This window comes from Molothrus aeneus, chromosome 4 (genome assembly GCF_037042795.1).
Source record: "Molothrus aeneus isolate 106 chromosome 4, BPBGC_Maene_1.0, whole genome shotgun sequence".
NCBI classification, from domain to species: Eukaryota; Metazoa; Chordata; class Aves; order Passeriformes; family Icteridae; genus Molothrus; species Molothrus aeneus.
The window spans coordinates 66,861,491-66,884,932 of NC_089649.1; the positions used below are offsets into that span (position 1 = coordinate 66,861,491).

The following is a 23,442-nucleotide window of genomic DNA, read 5'->3' on the forward strand; positions in this document are numbered from 1 at the left end:
AGGCAGCACGGGCAGCTGGAGCCTGTTCTGCAGAAAGAGGGAGGCACCGAAGGAGGTGCTTTGCTGCAGAAATTGGTGTGCAGAGCGTGTCCCACACCTCTCCCAGCTGCCTGTGTGCTGATGAGGCTGTGTCAGGAGACTGGAAGGTGTCATGGAAGAAGGGATTACTGCTGATGTCCTACTGGAGCCTCTCACAGGGCACAGCCTCTAATTTGTGTCTGCCTTCTCATCTGCTGCCCTTTTTTTAATTCTCCTTGACTACTGGCAGCTTTTAGCTGAAATTTGCTGGTGAGTTAAATATTTAATTATGGAGGGCCTAGTGGGTAGATGGACAGACACAATTAGGTGAGCTTGGCTTCCTTTGAAAATCTGTCTTAAAGGTGCTCAGATATTGCAGACAGAAATAAGAAATGCCACCTCATTACTCCTTGGCCAAGGGAGTGATGTCCATCACCAGACCCAAATCATGTTCCCTCCCTAGAGCAGGGAGCCTTAAAGTTGATTCTCCAAGCATTGCTCCAAACAGTGGCTCCTCAATAGGTGAAGGTGTGTTCCCAGGAGCAGGGAAACCTTCTGTTCCAGGTTATCATCAATCCAAAGCTGATTAGTTTTTTGAAGGGAAGTTTGTTACCCTTTCTGTGTTGTTTGCTGCTGCCTATATAATGCAACCTCAACTCACTGTGTTGGGGGAAAAAAAAGGGATAACTAAGCTCAGTAGTGACTCAGAAAGGGAAATTCAAGCTTCTCTGTTCCCAGTGCTTCTGTGTGTGGAAGTTTTGGAAGGAGATTTAAAACTATGAACTGTTCCTTCTCTTTGAGGTGAGTGCCCCCATCACTGGGCTGTTCGTGTCCTTGACACTTCCCCTCTAGTCTCCTAAGAAACTTGCCCTAAAATAAATATTTCTAAAAACAGTGTATCATACCTCCAGACCATGTTTTCTTCCTTCTTCCCTTATCTCTTAGCTGTATCTGAATAAAATCAAATTGTGTTGTTTTTGAAAGGGATGCTAACTTGGTTTGAACTTTCTTTGGTACCTAATCCTTCACTAGAATTCTGAAACGTTTGTTAGTATAATCTTAAAGTTTACAAAATCCTTTCCTGTTTAATTTTTGTGTGTCAGTCTTTGAAACTTCTCAAAATGTCAGATGATTAGATGAGTTTTGCCCCCTATCCAAGATGTTGATGGAGGGAAGTGAAAGGAAGTTCATTCCGGAGCTGAAAACATCCAGTGAAGAATTTTTTAATTTTTGAGTTTTAGTTTTTTAGTGCTTCCTTTTATCTGTGTTAACCATAAATCAGTGGTTATTTTATAGGCTCCTTGTGATTACAGTAATCAATAACATGACTGTATCCTGAAATAGTTGGTGAAAGAAACTTCACAGCAGCTCCAGAAAGGCACTGGTGCATCTGATAGTGTGTGGTCTTGCAGTCAAATGTGGTCTTTAGCTGCCTTTTCCCCTGAAATTCTGAGTCTCATTTTCTTTGTTGTTCTGCTTCCCTTTTCTAATGAGGAAATAAAATAATTTTTGTTTCATTCCTGGTTTTCTGATATTTCTTAAATTATTCTTTGTGATTTTTTTTTTTTGCTTGGTGATACACCAAGTGGATTTCCACTGAAATTCATTAGCATCAAAAGTTATTTTTTTAATTTAATCTTCAACTCTGTTCCATTCACTTTGATTTTATTTACATTAGTCTTTTATGAATGGAAGCACCTGCAAATATGTTCCTAAAAATCATAGCTTTCCACATAGTTTAAAATTATTTAGCAGTTTACTAAGGGATCACTCATGAAAAACACTCCTGCCCTGCCTTGAAATTGTGGATTCTTCCTTTTTAAAAGAAATACCAATGGGGTTTTCATGTCAGCTCCCCTGGTGGTGCCAAAGGCTTGTTGGATACAAGCTGTGGTCTTTCCTGAGCCATGAAGTGCTCCAGAGGGATGTTTGACTTGTAGCTCCTGGAAATTTCCATCTAATTGGAAAACATATTTGCTGAAAGAAGTTTGTTGGATTGTTCTAGATAAAAACTTTGCATTTTATGCAGTTTTAAAAGCTCTCTTTCAAAATTATTTACAAGGCAGACTTGTAACTTAGCTTAAACTTGCTTTAACTTACAGGCAGGTTAATCCTTTTGCATTGATAAAATTTGAGAGATCTTTCTGATAGGAAGATAGAGTTCAAAGTTAAAGAAGGTAGCTTAGGCTCACTCTATACTAGTCAATTATGAATGTTCAATTTAACAGAAAAGATTTGAACTAATAATTGGGCTAATTGAGCCCAGTTGGCACATACAGGAGACCACTATTACATTCTGGAGCACTTATTTTTAATAACTTCATGCATCTCTTAAAACTCCTTTTGACTATATGTGACTACACATACACAACACAGATTACTTAAAAATCTAATAAAATATTTTGTATCCAAAAATGAGATATTTAATTGAAAAAGCATGTTTAAACAGGTAGTTAGGGTATTCCTGCCCCTGATTCCTCAGTCTGGAGTAGCTGTGACCTCTAATTTGCCTTATGTTTGTGTCCATTCTGTCTTTTGTGTCCCTTGTGCAGTTCCTTGCTCTGGATCCAGGTAATATCTTTTCTCCTCTTTTTTTTCTTCTTGATGTCTGAGTGTGGCAGAGCTTACTGTGTTATCAAAGCTGGACTCTGGTTCCTGGAATTCTTTGCCTGTTTGCAGCAATTCCATAGACCAGAACTGCCACAAGGTACAGAAATTAAAGCTTATCAGCATTTCTCCATGAGCACAGAGGTATATTTTCTGTTGAAAATCTTCCTTTAATTTGGTGTTACAATTGAACTACATTACATCCAGCATAAAAGGAGGTTGATTTATTAGTTGCAGTTAATTTAAAAGGCCCCTGAATACTCCCCCCTTCCTTCTGCAGTACAAGTGGCTTTTTTGACTTTTGGAAAATTTTCAAATGTAGCTGGGGCATGGGACAGACCCTGACTTAGGCTGCCAGGTTTACAGATGCCAGTGGTTTTATAAACCTTGAATTGTCTTTTAAATACAGACTTCATAAAACAGTAGAAGCAGAGTTTTCATGATTTGTAGAAAGTCCATAAATTTATACTTAATGTAGCTGGGCTACTTTGCTATTGATGTAAAGGGGTTTACAAATTTGAATTGATGTAAAGGAGTTACAAATTGATACAAACTAAATTTTTTTGGCAAAACTTCTGGAACCTCGTATTTTATGTAATTGTACTGAAAACTGTGAAGTTCTAGAGAAGTTATTCTATGCAGCATTCCTTGGCTGTGAAGGACAGAGCAGGGGGAGGGAGGGCTAAAATTATACATAGGAGCACATTCAAGATATCATCATATCCTTGACATTAGGAGTATAATCTGAGTTGTAGATTGGCAGTAATGCCTAATGATTTTGCATCCAAAACCAGATGACCTTGTTCTCCCCATTGATATATGCATAATGCTTTTTTGTGGTTTCTATTAATGATGTATTTCCTTTTTAATCAATTACATTTCAATTAAATTATGTCCTTTCAGTAGCATTAAAGGATTATGAGTTGAGAAAATAAAAACTAATTTAGTAAGAAAGTGTAAACTGGAAAAAAGCAGTTGATTTCAAAAAACCCTACTCCGATATTCATCTACTGATGACCATTTTAAGAAACAAGAGATGCTGACACTGTTGCCAATATTTTCTCTTTTATGACACCTAAAATACCAGGCCCTTGAACCAGTTACCTTCAAGTATTAGTTGAGTGTTCAGCTGCACCTGCTCCATCATCTGTTGTGACCTGTGGTGCTAATTTTATTGTAAAAGATGTTGTTCACAACAACAGTCAAGTTCCTAGTCAAGTACAAGGAAATATCTTTTAATATTTAGGTCAACTGAGCAACACTGATTTGATTGTTACTTGCTAAAAGGTTTTTTGTAGCCTCCATAGAAGGTAAGGGTAAGCTAAAGCTTTTTCCTTCTAGGTTTATTTAAGAATAATATTGGTCATATGATGCTATCAGCAAGAAGAGAATTAGCATAGCTGCTGCTAAGACAAAAATGTATCTAGACTTGAGGTTTCAGCAGTTGGTAAGGTTATTTTAAGATGCACTCACCATTTGAAGATGTTCCATTAATGCTTGAGATTAGCATATTTTTTAAATGGCAGGAAATTTGATGGAAGCATTTAGAGTATGCTGGATGGGATGTTTTCAGAACTCAGTTTCTGTGAAGCTTGGCTATAATCCTCCCCAGTTTTATGTTTTTCAAATATGACAGTGTCTTCTCTAAACACATTTGTCTGGTTGAAAATAAAGTGGGAGAAAAGATTGCGTGGTAAACCAGGGTGTCATTCACTGAATTCGGTGTTAGTCAATTCAGAAGTGATGTGGAAAAAATGCATTTACAGAAGTTTCATTATGCTGGATAATAACCTCCAAAATACCATAAAAGCTTTGTGCAGCAACTGAGCATAATCATGGGGAGCTATCAGCTGAATCAGGTCATTAGGAAACTCCTCAGCTCTCATTTTCTCTGGCTACTTTATCTTCTTCCAGTTCTAATTTTCATATTTTTTACTGTATTTCATAATAAGGGAAAAACCATTCTAACCTCATGTTTCAGGGACACAGTGATGTCTGTGATATCTTAATTAAATCATAAATTACTGACAGCAGATTGATTATTGGTCTTGTAGCTGCAGCCTGCATTGACACTCTTGGGCTGCCTGTTGTGGCCTCCACCAGTCAAATGAGGAAAACAAGAATTCAAGCAGCTGGTGTGGTGTAAAGATGAGAACTCAACAGAAGTAAGCCATGCACTCAGGATTTTTTAGGTTTGCTGATGTGATTTGAAGGGGCCTTCCCCAGGTACCCAAGCTATGAGTGGCATCCTGTAAAGACCTGGGAGGTTGGTGAGGAATCTTGGAGCTGAAAGCAGATGCCTTTAGGAAGGAGTTCAGGACTTGTCTGAAGTTTGTGATCTTCTCCATGGCTGTGTGTGCATCCAGCTGGCAAACAGGAGTGGGCAGCACTAACAATTCTCCTTGCAAGAGTCTGAATGAGCTGTGCTTGAAAGGTACCTGACTCAGAACTGCACTCTATGCTATTGATAGTCAGAACATCAAGTCCCTTTCTGGGAATAAGGAAGAAGATTTTGACCTACTTTAATGGAAGTGTAGCACTTAAAATATTCTGTTCAGCCCTAGGATTGAAAACAGTGTCCTGCTTCCTGCACACGAGTCCAAAACCCCTCTCCTGTTACCTTTGCAAACCTGTTCCTTTTCTCAAAGCCATAACCAGCAGGCACCAAGTGAAACTGCTGCATGCAGGTGTAGGAAATATTTCTTCACACATCAGGTGAGTTATGAAGCTCTACTGCAGATATTTTAGGTTACTGAAGTTTCACAAAGGTTGAAAGAGTGAATAGGTTCGTGGAAGAAAAATCCACTGGGTTTGCTGAAACAATTCTGATTGATAGAGCCCTTGAATGGCAAATTGCTGGTGGCAGGGAGAGATTCTGAAATACAAGTCTTGCCCTTTTTCATCTTCTTTTTCTCACTGTTCTTTTCCTGAATCTTAGCAGCAGGAGAAAAAAACCAAAACAACCACTATTTAACAAGATAGATCTTTGGTCTGAACCCATGACAAGCTTTTCTTGCACCCTTGGTTGTAGAAGGCTTCTATCTTCCTTGCCCAAACTTAGTAGAACTTTGGAGGATCATTCAGTTCTTTGAGGCTTTCAGCCTCATTATTAGAGTCAGAAATTAGAGCTGCACTGCCCACCTGTAGTGCACAGTCCATAACCCAGCACTTCAGTGTCCACAGCCTCAGGTACCTGCTGCTGTGCATTTCTCATACTTCCCCATTAGCCCTGGCAGCACAAGAAATAATCACAAATTCAAATATCCATTTTATAAGTGTTGTAAAAAAGATTAATTTTACCAATCAATGTTCAGGGTTTTTTTTTTTTTTTGTTAAGCTCAGTATGGCTGAAGTATTCAAAGAAAGAGATATAAAGGATATAAAAAAATAAAAAGCTCCCTTACTTGCAGTAATGCACAAGATGGGATTGATTCATGTAACAGATCTGTGACTAGATCCCTACAAGTGGTGTGGTGTGTGATTAAAGGTACAGGAGATCAGAACAAGGAGTAGCCAGCTGTGCTCAGAGTCCTTGTGGCAGCAATTTCTGCCTGTAGTTGTTTTGTTATGTGTGCAAGGATGATAACACTCATCTGTCTGAGGCTTAACTCATTGCTGGTTTTACAGCAAGGTGAAAAGTCTATATATAGTTTAATAAAACCCCCTACAAGTTATTATAGAACAGTGTTACTTAGTGTTTCATAATTTGCCTATTCAAGCAACTGTCTGTATTAAGGAATAATTGAAATGTATTTACAGAGCAAATTTGAAAGAAAAATAATAGCATTATCAAGCTAAAAAGCTATAGCACATAATTATTATACACTTCATGATTCAGCAGCTGAGCTGGTTTTGTGCATGTAAATGATTTTTACCTAATGGATTATTGCAGCAGTGGTGAGTGAGCACACAGGACTCTCTGAAGGGTGTACCTTGAGGACACTGCAGCAGCAATATTTTGCTGTGTCACGAGATTTTATCATGCATAAAGGACAGATTCCTTCATCCTCGGGAGTTTCCAGATGGAAACCACAGATACATTTCTGATGCCAGTGTACAGGAATGCAAAATGTTCTTAAAAACAAACTGGTTCTCTTAGTACAGGGCTTTTTTTTTTTTAATTTAAATATTACCTCATGAAGTGTCTAACTTGTAGCAGCAGTTATATGAACTACATCCAAAAAATGAAAAAACTTATGTCTAATTACAAGAATTTTATGAGTGGTGTCTTTTTATTTCTTATTTTTGAAGCAGGAGCAATAAAAATATATGTGGATTTTAGTTTGCTGTTACAGTGCTCTATATTTGTCAAGTCCTGTTACTAAACAAATAGTAAAAATACTGTGTTGATTTTATTGCTTTAGTTACACAGTTACCAGAACCACTTTACTACACTTCTCCACGATTTCCAACATGTTTGAGAGTGAGTACATAGAAGTAATTTCTCAGGTTTGGACTGCATCCAGTAGATTATGGAAGTGATCTTTGTACACTGCCAGAGATTTGGGTACTGGATAAGGCAGGTATAGGTTCACTAGGATGAGATTTATCACCAGAAAAAAAAAAAAATTGAAAATGTAATTACCAGAAAATTGCATTGAACTGGGGATTTGCCCTAAAATAAGGGCGGTGATGCAAACATTAACTAGCAGATATTAACTAACAGGCATCTACAAATAAAAGGAGGTGATGTGTCATTTCTAGATCACTTTAATAGTCCTGGGGATGGTCTCAATTACAACTCTGTGCCTGTGCCAAGCATTCTTTATACCTCTAAATGTGTAAATTCTACATGATGTGTCTGTAGGCTGTGCAAACACAGCATTGTGTTGAACTGTGGGTTTTTTTGAAGAACAACATCTTTCTAGTGCACTGATAAAGTTGAGGGAAGATGGGGAAATGTCTGGCAGACTTTGGCATTTCTGATGGAGCCTTTAATGTCAGTCCAAGAAGTAATAGAGCTACAGAGAGATGTGAAGATGCATAGAATGAAGCTGTTACAACTGTTTGCTTTGGCCTTCCCTCAAACATCTATGTGATAACAGGAAACTTTTTGTTGAACTTGAGAGTCAAATAAATTAGAACAAACATTCCTACTTAAAGGAACCTCCTCCCCAGCCAGTGAGTAACATTCTGGTTTATTGAAATGTAATCTCTGATTGAGAGATGGCCTATCTCTCAATGAGAAAATAATTGTTGAAAAATTACACCAATACAAAATTTGTTGAAATATTGTTGTTGATAATATTACACTAATACACATTGAAATAGTACACTAATACAAGATTTTGTAATATTGAGATATTACACTAAGACAAAAATTTAAAATATTGAAATATTACACTAATACAAAATGTTGGGGTTTTCCAAGGTGCTGTTTGATGTCTGTATTGCCAGAACCATGCTACTGTTTGCACTACCCTTGGCAGAGGCTGTTTCAGTGAGGTGGCACAAGCTGAGCACCCTTGGGCACAGAACCTTTTAACTCCCATCCACAGAAGAAGGTTTAACAAATTCTGTGGAGATTTGCTGTATAAACTTTTTATTTCTGGCCTGAATTCAGAGTTCTGTGCCTGAGTTTTGCAGTTAAGCCAGCGAGATCATGAGTGGAAGAAGAAAGGTCATTTATAAATTGTCTAAGGTTTTTCTTGAGATGACATGATCTGGAAGTTTCTATCATTTCTAGTCCATTGTAAAGGAACTTGTACTTTGGATAACACACCTCCTTTAGCTTCTTTGGGTGATAGGAAGGATCTGAGCCTGAAAAGGACCCAGATCAACTTCCCTGGATCTGAGGTTTAGATGGGAGAGCTGTTATTCTTGAAAGTTACCCTGTTGGCTGTGTTTCTGTATCTGTACAATAAAAGTCACTCATTCCTGATGAGAGGGCATTTAGAAGCTGAAATGTATCTTAGGCTGTCCACTGTGCAGTATTTTTAATATTGAGGACATTGGTTTTTGGAGCTCTGAATGCAACACTCCTTAAAAGCCATGTGGGTGTTTACTTTTCAGAGGGGGGCAAAAAAAATATGTTGTGTTTTTCTGTTTGTACTGAAGTTGTACAGTCCTGTTGATCTCTCTGTCCACACTGCAAACAACTTTTCAAAATTTGGTGTTGAAGCTGAATTGCTTTGTATTTTAATTTATATCCTTGTATGTTACACATTAACTTTCTCTTGGAGCTCAGTCTCTTGTTTGGGGGTACAATTGCATGTTTCAGTTATGGTTTGTATGCCCATACATTCCTAAATACAAGAATGTCTCCAATTCTGAAATACTTTCCCTGTGTAGTCAACATAAAGCCATTCTTGTGTGTCTGCCTGCCCCTGTTCCCTTTAAATTGTGTGTCAGAAATTTTTGTTCCCATTTATGTCTGATATTTTGGTGCCCTTTCTTCCTCTGTGTATCACAATCCACTCGCATCCTCTCAGCTGATTTTACCAACATCCTCATTACTTATTCTCCTTCACACACTAAATTAGCATTGAATTATGTGTTGCATGAATTTACTTGACAGATAAAAGGAAGAACATTTCTTGTGTCTTGAATGAGGAAATGAGTACAGTTAAAACATTGTGAAGGCTGGCCATCTGCAAGGAGGGACAGTGTCTGTTTTCTGTGAAAAAGTGAAAAACAATGCAGTGTGCATTGCCCTATCAGAGCACTGGCATCCTTTACTCAAGGCACAAAAGAAGGGCTCCCAAGTATTCCTCAGTTTTTCTGATAGAGACATTTATTAAATTGGCACAAATGAAAAAAACAGTGGTACAAAAAAAATTGCATGTTTGAAGGTACATGTGAGCAAATGTACAGAAACAATTCTCTGGTGATTCAGCTTCTATTTTGGTTCTTATCTCAGACTCCAGAGCTGTGTTCCCCTGGTCATTATTTCTTCAATTATGTCATATTTTATATACATTTTTATCTGTGTGCATCAATGAGGCAGAATGCCTGCTCTGAGTAAGCACTTTGGATTCCATCTCCAAACTCTGCTTTAATCAATATTGTTTGCAGTGACACAGTGCTGTGTAGAGTCTCCTTTTCTTGTCTAACCTCAGAAGGGAAATACAACAGATGGGTTTCACCGTGTGCTTTTGGCAAGGAATAGCATGAAAATAGAAATAAACCTTATTGCATATGTGCTTCTCAGCATGATGCTTGTAATCTGCAATAAATATCACTAAAAAAGTGCAAACTTATTGCCAGTTAACCATTAATCAGGGGAAAAAAGTTTAATAGAATGAGCTTGAGAGCAAATGTATCTTAACCTTTACATTAAAAACTGGTAGTAGGGTGTTTTTTCTTGTGGTCTCAGGTGAGATCACAATGTAACTCAGTGTGCTGTCATGAGCTGAGAGAAGATGCAGTTACATGTTTTTCCAGAAACAGCAAATGCATTGTTGTGTGAGCAATATAAAAAATATGTAGAATATAACAGACTCAAGGAAGGAATATAATTAGAAGACAAAATTGCATATCTTTATTGTGTTTTCAACAGTACATATTTCCACAAATTACCAATTAGCATTTTAAGTCACCTGAATTCTACCATTATGTGTAAATCACCTAAGTTTGGTAGATAGTCAATGTTTTCAAGAAAACTGTAGCATGTTTTCTGAGCTCTAGGTGATCCAACCGTTGTCAGGACATTTGAGATGATAAAGTGGTTAAATCTGTAAAATACTTGGAGCTGGAATGGAGATGACAGAAGTTGTCTGTGGTTGCTGTTGTGGGGTGAGAGTCTGGGGTACCTTGGTGTCTGAGCTGTGCATCCTGTCCCAGTTCCAGCTGCCCTGGAGGCTTTTTGGAGCTCATAGATGAGGATGTGTGTTTATCCAGGACTACCAACAAGATTTAATTTTAATAATGATTCATCCAGCCTCTTGTGCAGCTCAGCTCCTAGACTAGTTTCTGTGTGTTAGTACACTAAGTTATTTATTTTTAAAAAAATCCTATCAACCAGGATAAATAAAAACTTAAAAATGTTTTGAAATGTAGAGATTAATTGTTGATTGACTTCTTTGGATAAGGCTTGATCTCTGGACTCTCTGTGAGATGCACTCTGGTTCTTTCTACTGAGGATTGGACAGTATTTTCCTAACAGCAATTTCTTCTTCATGTTCTTCTTCAAATCTCTTCTTCAAGGAGATGTTAATCCCAGGGCCACCTATTAAATGTCATGAAATTCTAAACCGTTCAGGTTTTTCCATTATATGTAGTAATTATTTCAGTATTTGGTGATGGTCCTGGTCATTCTGTATTCCCCAATGGCCAATGCAACCTTCTGTGACCCACCACAGACTCATCAGCCATGTCATCTGTTCCCTGAAAAAAACCATAAATGTTCTCTTTCACTGGAGACTCTGAAGGAAAAATGGATATCACCTGTTCATCCTTCCCAGTCAATGTTTCCATTGTTTCACTGATGTCAGTTCTGTGCTTCTACTAAAAACAGTGAAGAAACAGTCAAGATTCAACTGCAGCAATTCATGTAAGCCCAGAGCAAATGAACCTTTTACTTCTTTCTGTCAGTCTGCTCAAATGTGGATTTTATACACATATACAACACCTTCAATTACATATTTTGATACTGGTTGGTTGAGTAATATCAAAAGAAATGTATCTGTTCAAACCCACAGCAAATCAATAAAAGTGTAGCAGTGAAAATGAAATAAAAATGTTTTCTGCCCATGTAGGATTTCACAGCCCTCAGTAGCTCAGGCTTCTGGGTTTCCTGAGTGTCAGAAACCTTAAAGCATTTGGGACTGAGTTGGATTCCAGAGGACACCTTTCCTTTTCACTCTCTCCCTCATCTCCCATTGTGCCTGAGGTGTGAGGTTCCTTACAGACACACCCTGCTGCTCTTGTACAGGATTCCAGGGCAGAGGGGAACTTAAAATAGCTTTAATTAATTTAATGCAATCTCTGTTTGCTTTGACTTTTCCAATTCAGCAGTAGTGTTTTGTGTAAGTAATAGGTAATGTGAGGCAGTTTCTAATCTTCAGCTTCATTAAAACCAGAATCTTTTTTTTTAATATTTTCTTTTTTTTAATCAATAAGTTTCTTTACATTACTCTGTTGACAGTCCCTTGAAGAAAAGTTTTGGCATGGCTAGATCACAATGAGCCATAGCAAGTTGGTTTACATATTTTATTGAGACCACAGATGTTATCTTAAATACAGGCTCTGAATTTTTATTCTCCTTCTCTGACATACAATTCTCTCCCCCCTCTTTCTTCTTTTTTAAGAGCTTCAGCTGCACTAAACAAAATTATAAGCAGATATTTCCATTGTAATAATATCTAGCTAATGAATAAAAAATTGCAAATCAGCATATTAAACCTCAGGTATTTTCATGTAACATTCCTATTGCCTCCTGCCATGACTATCTGCTCTTCTTCCCCCATCCCTTTTGGCTGAGTCTTGAAATATGGAAAATCTACTCCTCTGTATCATTGTAAAATCCCATTTCTCTGCAGCCTTATGTGCTCTAGTGAGCCATTTAATGTAGATTTCAGTTGTTTTTTGTTTACTGATGCTGTAAATTTTAGGTATTTCACTCTTCTTCACCCTAAAAGCCCAGTGGACCAAAAGGACAGTTTGATCTTTTCAGATGCAGTCACTTCTAGAGAATGAATTTACCCTTTTGGTGATGGGATTTCCTCTTGTGGGGGTTGGGGAAATGTCAGATTCAAAATATACTGCACTCAGCAAAGGGAATAACTGGACAATTTTAAAATGAGAACTTGACTAAAACTGGTTTGAGGAAATGAGGGCGATAGCTTAACTTCTGACATGTGTAGTAGCTCTTGATTTATCTGTTGCTGTATAAGCAAATGGCAGGTCTTAAATATTGAGATATAGAAATTTTTTTCTTTTTTCATTGCACCCATTTTTTCCTTTTAAAAAAGGCTGAAGTCCAGTCTTTCTAGACACAAATATTTAGATACAATACTCAGAATATTTCATAATGGAAATATTTTTTGTATATTAATGCTATCCTGTTATCATTGATAGCAACGCTGTTATTGTTTATGGATATCTGAAGGATATCCATGGATATTTGATATTTATAGTAGGAAGAGTTAGTGCTGGAATTAAGAGAATGGAAAAGGTAATTTGCAAGGCACTGTGGATGTCACTTTGGGAAGACTTTGGTACTCTGTGGTGCTCTTCAAAGATTTTTTTCCCAAAAAATTGTTTTCTTTTCAGTGATTAATTTTTATTCTCATATCATTATCCCTGTCATTAATAAATTCTTAACATTTTTAATTTTGTGCATGTCTTAATGTTAAATCTGATTTTTATGACTTCTGCTTTCTTATTGTGACATATCCAACACTTTATATAATTAAATGTCTGTTTATATGGCTGTGTAGGGCAGGTAGTTCTGTATGCTTGGTCAAGTTTGTATGTTTGGAGACAAATTATGTGGACCTCCTCATGGGTCTAAAATTTTCTTCAGTGGTGCAAATTAGGAAATAATACCTCCTAGTGCTGCCCAGAACAGAAAATTCTGGGTGTCTCAGACATGCCAATGCTATGAAATGAAGAAATATTGTTGAAAAATGTTTGTTTGCTTTGTTACTTTGGCTTCAAGTGTTTGGGTTATTAAAGGGATGAGGATGTTTGCTTAGTTGGTGTAGGGAATTTCTACTTCAAACAAAATGAAACTAGTTTCTCCTTGAATGGCTGTAGCTTTTCACCCATTTTTAAGGGCTGTCCATGCCAAGGACTGCTGCAGGGAACTTTGTTACCTTCTTAAATTACTCCCAGTTTTTCCTTTTCTAAACTCTATTGAATTTTCCTTCTGTGATTAACTAAAAACTAATTTTGTTCAAATAATCTAAGCACTGTAAGTGACAGAACAGTGTGACAAGTCTGCCATGGAAGCTGTTCTTCCTCATCTGTCACTTGTGTGTTCATTGGGGTGGTGGAGGAGAGATGCGTGTCTGGAGCAGGGATTTACAGCCCAGATTAAGTTACAACACTTGTATTTTTCCATTATGTATTATTCAATGCATTTTAGCAAAGAACTGAAAGAGGATGTGCCAGGGTATGGTGGAGTTCAGCCTTCACTACAGGATCAGTTGCTGCTTTTTTTGAGAATTACAGAGCTTTTGTCTTCACAGAGAGAAGTCTCAAGTACAGGCAAATACTCTGGTTTGAAGCCTTAGTATATCCAGTACTTCTAAAAATGCTTAAGCCTTTTTTTTTTTGGCAGAAGAATTTTTTGAGCTTCTGAAGGGTATTAAACTGTTCAAAAAAGGCATATAGGAACAGACAAATATAAAAAGAAATGTAAAGCTGTTGTTTCTGATTTAACCCTCAAAACTGCTCTATTCTTACTCCTGTTGCAAGAAGGGCTGCAAGAAGTCTCACTCTAGCAAGAATGTGGGCACAAAATGCAATGAATGATGTTAGTGTGTATTTTACCTCGTTTATACCTTCAGCTGTTGTCTGTATTTCAGACAGTTTTGAAAACAAACATATTCCTTTCAGTGAAAAACAGTTTATATCATCCAAACTGAACAGTATTTTCATTCCAGGTAGGCTAAATATGTTCTGTTATCTGTGATCCAAAGAGTTTATGAAGGGACTGAGAAGTAGGAAAGAAGTCCATCTTCTTTTCTTAAAGAAGAGATCATTAATAAATATGTGTAAAACGTCCAAAAACCTTCCTCATGCACACAGAGCTGTGATGAGAAGGTGGGCAAGGGAACTGAGGTGTGTTGACCTCCTTGTGAGCAGGGAGGGAAGCTCAGGAGCATTTCAATTGTAGAGTTCATGCTTAAGATAATTTAGGTTTTTTAATCAACTGGTAGTTTCTTTCTGAGTCAAAACAAAAGCTGAAACCTAACCAATGTCAGCTCTGCAGTCAGTTTATTGTGGGATTAAACAGATCTGAACTGTTATCTTTAGACTATTATTAAATGTTAATTGGCATTTAATTCCATTTAGTTTTAATATAAACACTTTTCTGTTAGGAGTTTGTTTTGCAGGACAAAGGGAAAAGCATATTTGTGTACCCACAGAGAGAGGGGCAGGTTCAGTGATGTCTGATCTGACACAGCATCAAGGGGAAGCAGCTGTGATTTAATGAGCACAAAGCTGAATGAAGTTCATAACCAGGGCTGCTTTATTGATGTTCTTGGAAGGGTTTGAGAAAACTTCTCTCCCTGCACGTGGCTTCAGAGTTTAACCACGGAGGGAGGTGGTGCCAGGAGCAGGGTTTGTGTCTCTGTGTCTGCAAAACTCCAGAGCTGGGTCGTGCAGTTCTGTGTAATTGCATCATTAAAATGCAGCATTTTGTGGAACACACCTCAGTCAGCAGAGAGGGAGAGAGAGGTCCTCCAGCTCCTGGCACCTCTGCAGAAATCCCAGCCTTTTGGCCAGGGGTCTGAATCCCTGCTGGCCTGCTCAAGCCAAGGAGGATCCTTTGGGAAGAGGGATTTGGGTTCTGTGCCTCCAGGGCAGTCCTGGCTGATCTAATATACCAAGGGATTTAACAATAGTGTTTGATTGTTCTGGGGATAGGGAGACAGGTACAGGCAAAGACTCTGGTTTGATGCCTTGGTGTTGGCAGTGCTTCTAAAAATGCTTAAGCAGGAGCAGTTTTTGGCAGGACCATTTCTTTCAGAGGTTCTGAAGGCTCCAGTGTGCCAAAGGCACACATGTGGTGTGCAGGGCAGCTTCTTTCACCTCTCTGGAGGAGCCTTCAGCCTTCATTTCTAAACCACCACAGTGTTTTGAAATCCAGACATTATCTCTTGTTCAAAAAAAAACCCCAAAAGCTTCAGCACAGCCCTCAGCACTTGTGTGTTTTATGGAATACTGTGGAGCTTATTGTGAATTAATTCAAGACTCTTAAAAATTAGTATTTACTGCTACTAAGAATTACAGGCTTGTACCTTATGAGCTACCAGGAGTGAAGAAACAAGCTGAGCTTTGGGTTTTGGAGGCCTCCTGAAGGTCAGTGAGACCTTGGTTGTTGGAGTGAAGCATCCACCAAGCCCGAGCGTGGCTCGGAGCAGCGCGGCCGATCCCTCAGAACGTGCCCAGCGCTGTCCAGGGCTGGACAGGACACGTCACCAGGACCATCTGCTGAATAATGATGGGCAGAGTCAGACACAGCCCTTGTGTGAGCAACTGGAGGCACAGCTTCCTTCTGTGTGTCCTAACTCTCAGCATAACCATGGATGGAATGGGAGCTCAGTGGTTGCTGCTGGAAAATTGGGCTAAAGAACCATTTGTTGCCACAGAAATTCATCACCAGGTGTTGTTCAAAAAGATTTTTTTTCTAAAAGGTGTGGTGTTGCAGGAGAGGTTACCAGGGGAGTGTTGAGCTTGGCTTGCCTCACATAATGGCCTGGCATGAGTAGAGAGGCTGTGCTAATGGCTAAACTGAAAGGCATCCTAAATATAACAAGGAATCAGGATAGATGTTGCTGTAGAGATTATTTAGTTTTAACACAAGCTCACTAAATTAGTATGGGTGCTGTACTTAAAACAATGGAAATAGCAGCTCTGAAACAGAGATATTGTACAGCAAGGGGCTGGAGAGCCTTTCTTACAGTTTGTAGAAAAAATAGCTATTAAGCCCATCCACAGATATTATACAGAAATAACTGAGATTATGTTGAACACTGGGCTAATAGAAGTAGAATCAAATTCAAAACATAAAATCAGAGGTCATATCTTCTAAGTGAGTAATAGCAGAGTTTTGTAAAATAGAAACTTGCAACAAGATTCTCATTATAGATAAATAGTGCTTGGATGATCATGGGATGTGCTTTAGCAGCCCCTGTGATATGCATAAAAACAAGTGAACAGAATATTCTGCTCTATCAGTATGAGTTCATCATTTCTGAACAGTTTAATGAGTAAGGTGAAGAGGCTGTCATCTCAGAGGGAGACATGAGGAATATATTCATCTTTAGATACTGTGTGGAGCAAGAGGAAAAGAACTGAAAGTCAATGGCTGCAGATGAAAAAAATGGTGCAAACAACTGCTGAATGAACTGAGGCTGAATTCTGAAGAGGATTCCTGATGGGCAGAGCCCCCAGAGTCCACCACAGCTTTCCAAGGAGAGTGGTGGCAACAAAACAAAATAGGGATTTTCTTAATAAGGAAATTTAAGTTTATGAAATAAATTATTTTATGTCTCTCCTATAACATCCCAAGGGAAATCTTCTCAGCCCTGTGCTTCTAAGAAATGTGTTATGCCACTAGTGCTCATAATGCTTCATTCAAACTATTTTCTTTATCTGAGCAAAGTGTGGATGTTATCAACTATACTTGAGACAACACACTCTGGAAGTAAAATCCTGTTGGGATAAATGTTGTGATACAATTACCTTGATATGTAGGCTGAATGTGTAATAATAAGAGAAGAACATATTTAAGTAATGTATAAAATATGTCACCACAAAAGAATGTACAAATATCCTTCAAAAGGAGCTCAAAAGTTCCAAAACAACACTCCAGGGAAGAAAATTTAGGAGAAAGTAGATTAGTTACAGATACTCATTTCTGGATGTTTTTCTTAATAGTTGCTGATTTGAGAATGCTGATGGATTCTTAAAAGCCAATTTTAGATTTTAATGCAGTATCAACTGTTTTCTTAAATTCCTTATGGTCTCAAAATTGCACCCATGAAACATCATCTATGTTTACCAAAATATTTTCAAATTTAGATGAGGGTTGCAACACAGGGAGATAGTTCAAAGAAAGAAGTGTGTATCTAGTGTTGACAGTTTTGCAAAATGATGTGAATATGCATTCAGAATTTTCACTGTAACTGAAAAAAATAGATTTTTACTCTTCCAAAAAAAAAACCCCAAAAAACTCAACCCACCGCAAACCTCAACCCTATCATTATAACACATTTTGACTTTAAAAATAGCATTTGTTCTTGTGCTTTAAAACAGAAAGTATCAAGGCTTTTTAGTGGAGCAATTTATTCTATTGCCATTGAAAACAAATGTGGAGGAAGAAAACTCTATTGGGTTCCTATCTTTTTGTTCAGTTTCACTGCAAAAATTAGATCCTATGAATCTGTGACTTTTAATGCCCTACAAGAGTGCAAAGAATAACAAGAAAAGCTTAATCAAAAACATAATAACCTGAGTTCATTGTTGTATCATGGTAACTGCATAATAAATGCTGTAGATGTGACAATTTAATAGGTGAGTAAAAGAAATTCTCAGATCACTGAGAACACAGAGATTGCTTGGCCCCCAGCCCAGACCTGTGTCACCTCCCTGCCCTCACCTGTTGGTTTCTCTGGGTCTGGATGGGAGGCACTTGAGACAGTAGTTCATGTTTGGACTCAAGTGTTTATTATTTCTGATCAGTAAAACAGTCTCACTACTGTGAGTTCTGCAGCTTTTCATTAGAAGGCACAAAATGGCCAACAATCTCTGGTTACAAGGGCTTTTAAGACTAAACTATCCAATTAAGAAAGGACACCTGGATTATTTTCCCTTTTAACCCAACAACTGATCTCAAAGAGCCCACAGTGCAGACTCTTCTGCCCAATTACAGAATGCCACCCAAACCCATGAAGAAGAAAGAAGAAGTGTGAAGAAGAAACCCAGGATGACACCCTGTGCCCTCCATCTTGCTTCCATCCACAACATACTAAAAATCCCAAAACCTAAATTTCCCACCTACACTACTCTCTATAATCTATTTCACACTTCTGTGGATTCCAGTCCATCTTGAAGTTTTTAAAACTTTCTCCATGAATGAGGGTCAGAGTCAGTGCTCCCCTGGGGGTCAGGGCACCCCAGAGCAGACAGAGAAATATTCCCAGTGCCCTGGGTTTCCACACTCACCCACCAGGAGCTGCTTGGGGAGAGGCTGAAGGTGAAGCCAGAGACCCCACAGAGCTGCAGTTACTGACTCCAGCTCTGGGGCCTCAGAATGAGAGATTTGTGGATCTGTTGGAGCAAGTCCAGAGGAGGCCATGAAGATGCTCAAAGGGCTGGAGCATCTCTGCTGTGGAGGCCACTGAGAGGGCTCCTTCCAGAACCTGGAGGGAGTGACATGAGAGCTGCAGAGAGACAAGGGCAGGGAGAGACAGGACAAGGGGGAATGGCTTCAAACTGGCAGAGGGCAGGGTCAGATTGGATATAAGGAAAAAATTCTTCCTTGTGTGGGTGGTGAGGCCTTGGCACAGGTTTCCCATGGAAGCTGTGGCTGCCCCATCCCTGGAAATGTTCAAAGCCAGGTTTGATAGGGCTTGGAGCTGCCTGGTATAGTGGAAGGTGTCCCTGCCCATGGCAGAGTGTTGGAGCTGGATGCTCTTTAAGATCCCTCCCAACCCAAAGCACTCTGTGATTCTGGGATGTACAGACAGGATAAATGCAGCTGTCTGAGAGGCAGCACTTCACAGCATGATAGAGATTTAGCAGAAATGTTGGTACTTTTGGAGACACAATGGTCTGTCAAGACCTCTGACAACGTGGGAGGTGCTTGCTTTGAGTCAGACTAGTAGTGCAGGAGTAGACAAATTCTAATTTGCTTTTGAGTAACTTAAGATATTCAATAATTCCAGTTTCCAAGAAAAGAATGATGCAATTTAGTCTTGAAGTACTTAATGAAATGATTATTGAACTGGGTCAGACCATAAAGTGCCCTCTAGCCCAAGGTCCTGTATGAAACAGAAAGCAAAGCCAGGCCAACTCTGTATGGTATTTCTAATATTTCCAGCCTTTAGATAATTCCAGAGTATGGACTTGTGGCCTGACTTCTGTGTTGCCCTCAGTGATATATAGATAGGTACATACAGGTATATTTTTTTCCCCCTGGAAGCTTGTGGTCCCTTTGACTCCTGTGGACTTAGGTCCCTGCACTCATCTGGGAAGGAGGAAGGTGTGCTAGAAGAAAATATTCCAGGATTGAGTGACTGGCACCAGATAAAACAGTAATAATGGGCATTGCTGGCCACTGGAATGGCTCACAGATGTTTAGCATAGAAATGTCATCTGGGTCATCAGATAAAGATCCCCTGCTATATGTGATTATAATACTTAATATTACACATTTTAGAGCAGATTAGGTATACATATCTGCATGTGTGCACTCTTAATATCAGGGATAAATTTGGGTAATTATAGCTCATAATTTGTCTCGTTGCAGCTATTTTTGAAAGTTAAATAATTGCTGATAGAAGGGAATGGTAATTTATGGCAAGAGAAAATGCTCTTGCTTCATCTTATGTGGAGGGTGGTGGGTGTAATCCTGAAGCTGGTCCTGTTTGCTGCTTCTCTAAAATATGCACTGCTGCTATCTGTAGGCACGTTTTGGGGACTGAAAGGATTCACAGCAATGTGGGTATTTTCTTAGTAAATGAAATGATCACCATGCAGAACGCTTGTGAAATATTTATATAAATGGCTGTCTGTAAGTGGGGATATGTAGGTATGTTTTCTAAATATACTTAATTTTGAAAGAAAATAACATAATAAATTTCTGGTTGCTAATAATATGCCAGAGAATAGATGTTTTTTTTTTAGCTGATCTAGATTGCCACAGCCAGGGAAGGCAGCAGCTTATTTAAGTAGTAAGCTGTTTTTAAGGAACCATGTCTGTTTATTAACTTAACAATGTTCAACAAATGATTAGATTGAAATGTGGATATTGCCTTTGAGAGGATGAATGTCATGAGAAGGAGCTGATGGGATTATAACTTCGAATATGTTCCTGTTTATGTGTTTAATGCATTATTAAATGCCATTTGTTTAAGAAAGAATTAAGTTAATAACGTATCCAGTATAAACAAATATTGTTTTTGTATCACTTAGGCTCTATTTGAGCTTTGTTTCATGACAGCAGTTCAGAATTAAGATTCCATTATTTATTAGCTAGAAAGAAGGATGGGAAACAGCACATCTCATGTGTTTAGCTTGGAAATCTGTGGGAGTTGAGGAAGTGGCTGAACATTATGGATGTAAAATACTCATGAAAGTCTGCTTCTAGGAAATGCTGGATATTTTGCTATAAAATAAATATTTGCAAGATCTGACAAGACATCAATCATGTGAAGACACTCTGAAAGCACCACTTTATCTGGCATTGTAGATTAAAACTAATTTAGGACAATCTTCTAATGCCACTGGTATGGCACAGTTAGCCTGGAGAGACCAAGTACTAAGGAGTTTCAGGAAGTAATAATTGTAAACTTTAATGAACATGATCTCAGTATTTTAAATTCTTCATTTAGGACATGGTTCAGAGCTATGTAGGAATAACCCAACACAGTCAGTGGACACTGAGGATGTGCCTAAGATTGTTCTTCCCACTAGTGAAGCCTTTGCCATAAGAGATGCTCCATCTTCCTCCCTGAGAGAGGAAGAACTTCTCCAACAGAAGGCTGGGAAATCTCTGCTTACTGCATTCCTCAGTGGGGGAAAATATCCATGCAGGAAAACTTTATCATGTGTAAAACATAAGACCTTCAAATTCAGCAGGATTCATTGTGTTCCTATGTTCAAGCAAGTTCTTTAAACTTAAGAGTTATTCAGCAGGCATGAAATTATGACCAGCAGGGTCAGTCTATCAGGTCAGACAGTTGTTTTGTGTATTTAAGTATATTTGCTGTCATCCTAAATGTGCTAAAAAGCTTTGTATTCTCCAGTAGTGACTGCTGAAGTCTGGCTAGTTAAGGAACTAATTTGGTGTAAATACTATGTAGGTAATCTGGGATTATTACTTTTAACACCAAAATCAGCATTGTATTTGAAGGAATAAATTACAAAACAAGGAGAAGTCTAGAAAGTAATTACTGTGAATATGGTAGTGAATTCTTGAGCTGCCACTTCACTATGGGTTTTGGTTGGTTTTGTTTTGGTTTTTGGTGGTTTTTTTTTGGTTACTTTCGGTTGTGCTTTATAAAACATGTTTATAGACTATGTCAGCAATGTTCTTCCTCAGTTGCTGTTGCAAAGACTATTTTCCTAGTTTATCACAAAATGCCAGATTTGCTCAGCATGTAATTTAATCTTATGCTTGGAAGCATCCACATTACTTGGTTATCATGAAGTTATTCTTTAATAAAAATGTATGCTTTGTGATCTATATTTTATTAATTTGGTGAGTCAGTTTATCGATTGTTGCAGATGCCATGAATGTATAATTTGTCACAGTTATTGGTTGCCTGTCAGCAGTTCACAGCCACACTGTGTTCTTGGCTCTTGGGGCACCTTAGGAAAAAGCCTCTCTTGATCTGCAAAAGAAAAGCTTTCTCCTGTAAATTATCATCAAACTTGGGTTGGTATCGGGTTTATCACTTCCCAGCGTGTGTTATCCTGTATTAGCCAAACTCTGTGAATAAATTCACAACATGGCCTGCTCAGGCAAGGGCTTTGAGCAAATACAATTTAGTGATTTTAAATGCTGGGGGTGAGGAAGAAGGAGCACAGCATCAGAAATGGGAGGTGCAGGCTTTGTCACTGTTTTAGTTCGCTCTGAACTTAGAAATTATTGGGGTCACCAGACTGGAAAAACAGAAGAAAATTTGAGTCATTTTTATCCCCCTGTTCTACAGCAGATTGTTTTCTGCTGTAATATAAAGCAGTCATGAGTTTTGTTGATTGAAAAGTTTATTTTCAAGAACGAATGTTAATGGATTTGATTTTTTTAAAAAAGAGCTGTTTATTCCCTATATTTTAGCAAAGCAGGTATTTATACCCACAATTGTTTGACTTGAATAAGAAACTTTGCTAAGAATTTTACAGTGGTGATACAGATGAAACAGCTTTGCATGCTGGAGTGGAGCTGTGTGGTTGAAACATCTGCTGGTTTCATTTTGTTATTTTTAAAGGCTGGTTCTGCATCTTGAGAGCTTGCAGAAGGCGTGCACAGAGCTTGTGTGCCATGCCAAAACCAGCTCGGATTTTGGCTGGACTAGTTCTAGTGGCTTCTATCCCCTCCTCTTTTTGGGTTCCATGAAATATCACTCTCTGGTGCTTCCCAGCCATCGGTCGTGATTTAGGCAAGAGCATCCTTCCACACAGAGCAGAACAAGTTCCCTGGGGGCTCCCCAAGTTTTTTGGTGTCTATAATTAATGTACAGTGGGGGGAGTACATAAAAAAATCCGGGAAAAGGCCCTGCCTAAAATAAGAAGGGCAAAGGGAAGTTAAAAGAGGGGAGCGAGAGAGAGGAGAGAAATAAGAAAGAAAAACAAGGGAAAAAAAAAGGGTGGGGAAAAACAAGGCGGGGTGGGGAGGGAAAAACCAGAGGAAAAAGGGAGGAAAAGAATTAATCGCGGGGGGCGGGCGAGGAGCGCCCAGAGCCGCTCCCCACCCCCGCCGCTCCCGGCCGCCGCCGCCTAATGAGCTGCGCTCTGATTGGCCGGGCGCCGGCGGCGGGCGGCCGCCATTGGCTGCGGGCGCGGCGCTCTCCGCCCCCATTGGTCCGCCCGCCTGCCCCGTATTTTCAGCAGCGGCGGCGGCGGTGGCGGCGGATTCCGGTGTGGAGCCGGCGGCGGGCGGGATGCAAGGTGGGCGTGAGGGCGATGCGCGGAGCGAGGGCGGCACGGGTGGGTGGATGCATGGATGGACGCTTGTTCGCTCGGTACCCGGCGCGCTGCCCTATCCCTGCGCACCGTCCTGAGCCACGATGGTTGATTCTTTCTTTCTTTCTTTCTTTTTTTCTATTTTTTTTTCCCAATAATTATTTTTGCACCGCACCCCCGGCGGCCGCTGGGCGGGGGCTGCGCCAACGCAGCGCCGGGGGCAGTGCCGGCCGCATCCCGCCCGCTGCTCGGGGGATGCGGCTCTTTGTGCCTGCCGGGGGCAGCGGGAGAGTT

At 39.2% G+C, this 23,442-nt stretch overlaps 1 protein-coding gene across 3 annotated transcripts in view; it reads left to right on the forward strand.

Moving 5' to 3' along the window:
• Nucleotides 1–23,442, forward strand: part of CTBP1 (C-terminal binding protein 1) — a 234,128-nt gene that overhangs the window by 60,292 nt on the left and 150,394 nt on the right. Inside the window, exon 1 of one of the 3 annotated variants that reach the window (XM_066548749.1) lies at nucleotides 23,068–23,133. The exons of the other annotated variants lie outside the window; for them this stretch is intronic. Within the exon in view, the coding sequence (XP_066404846.1) occupies nucleotides 23,127–23,133 (7 nt within the window). The 5' untranslated portion in view covers nucleotides 23,068–23,126. Of the gene's footprint in view, nucleotides 1–23,067; nucleotides 23,134–23,442 lie in introns of those variants that run through there. 3 annotated transcript variants of the gene reach the window in all.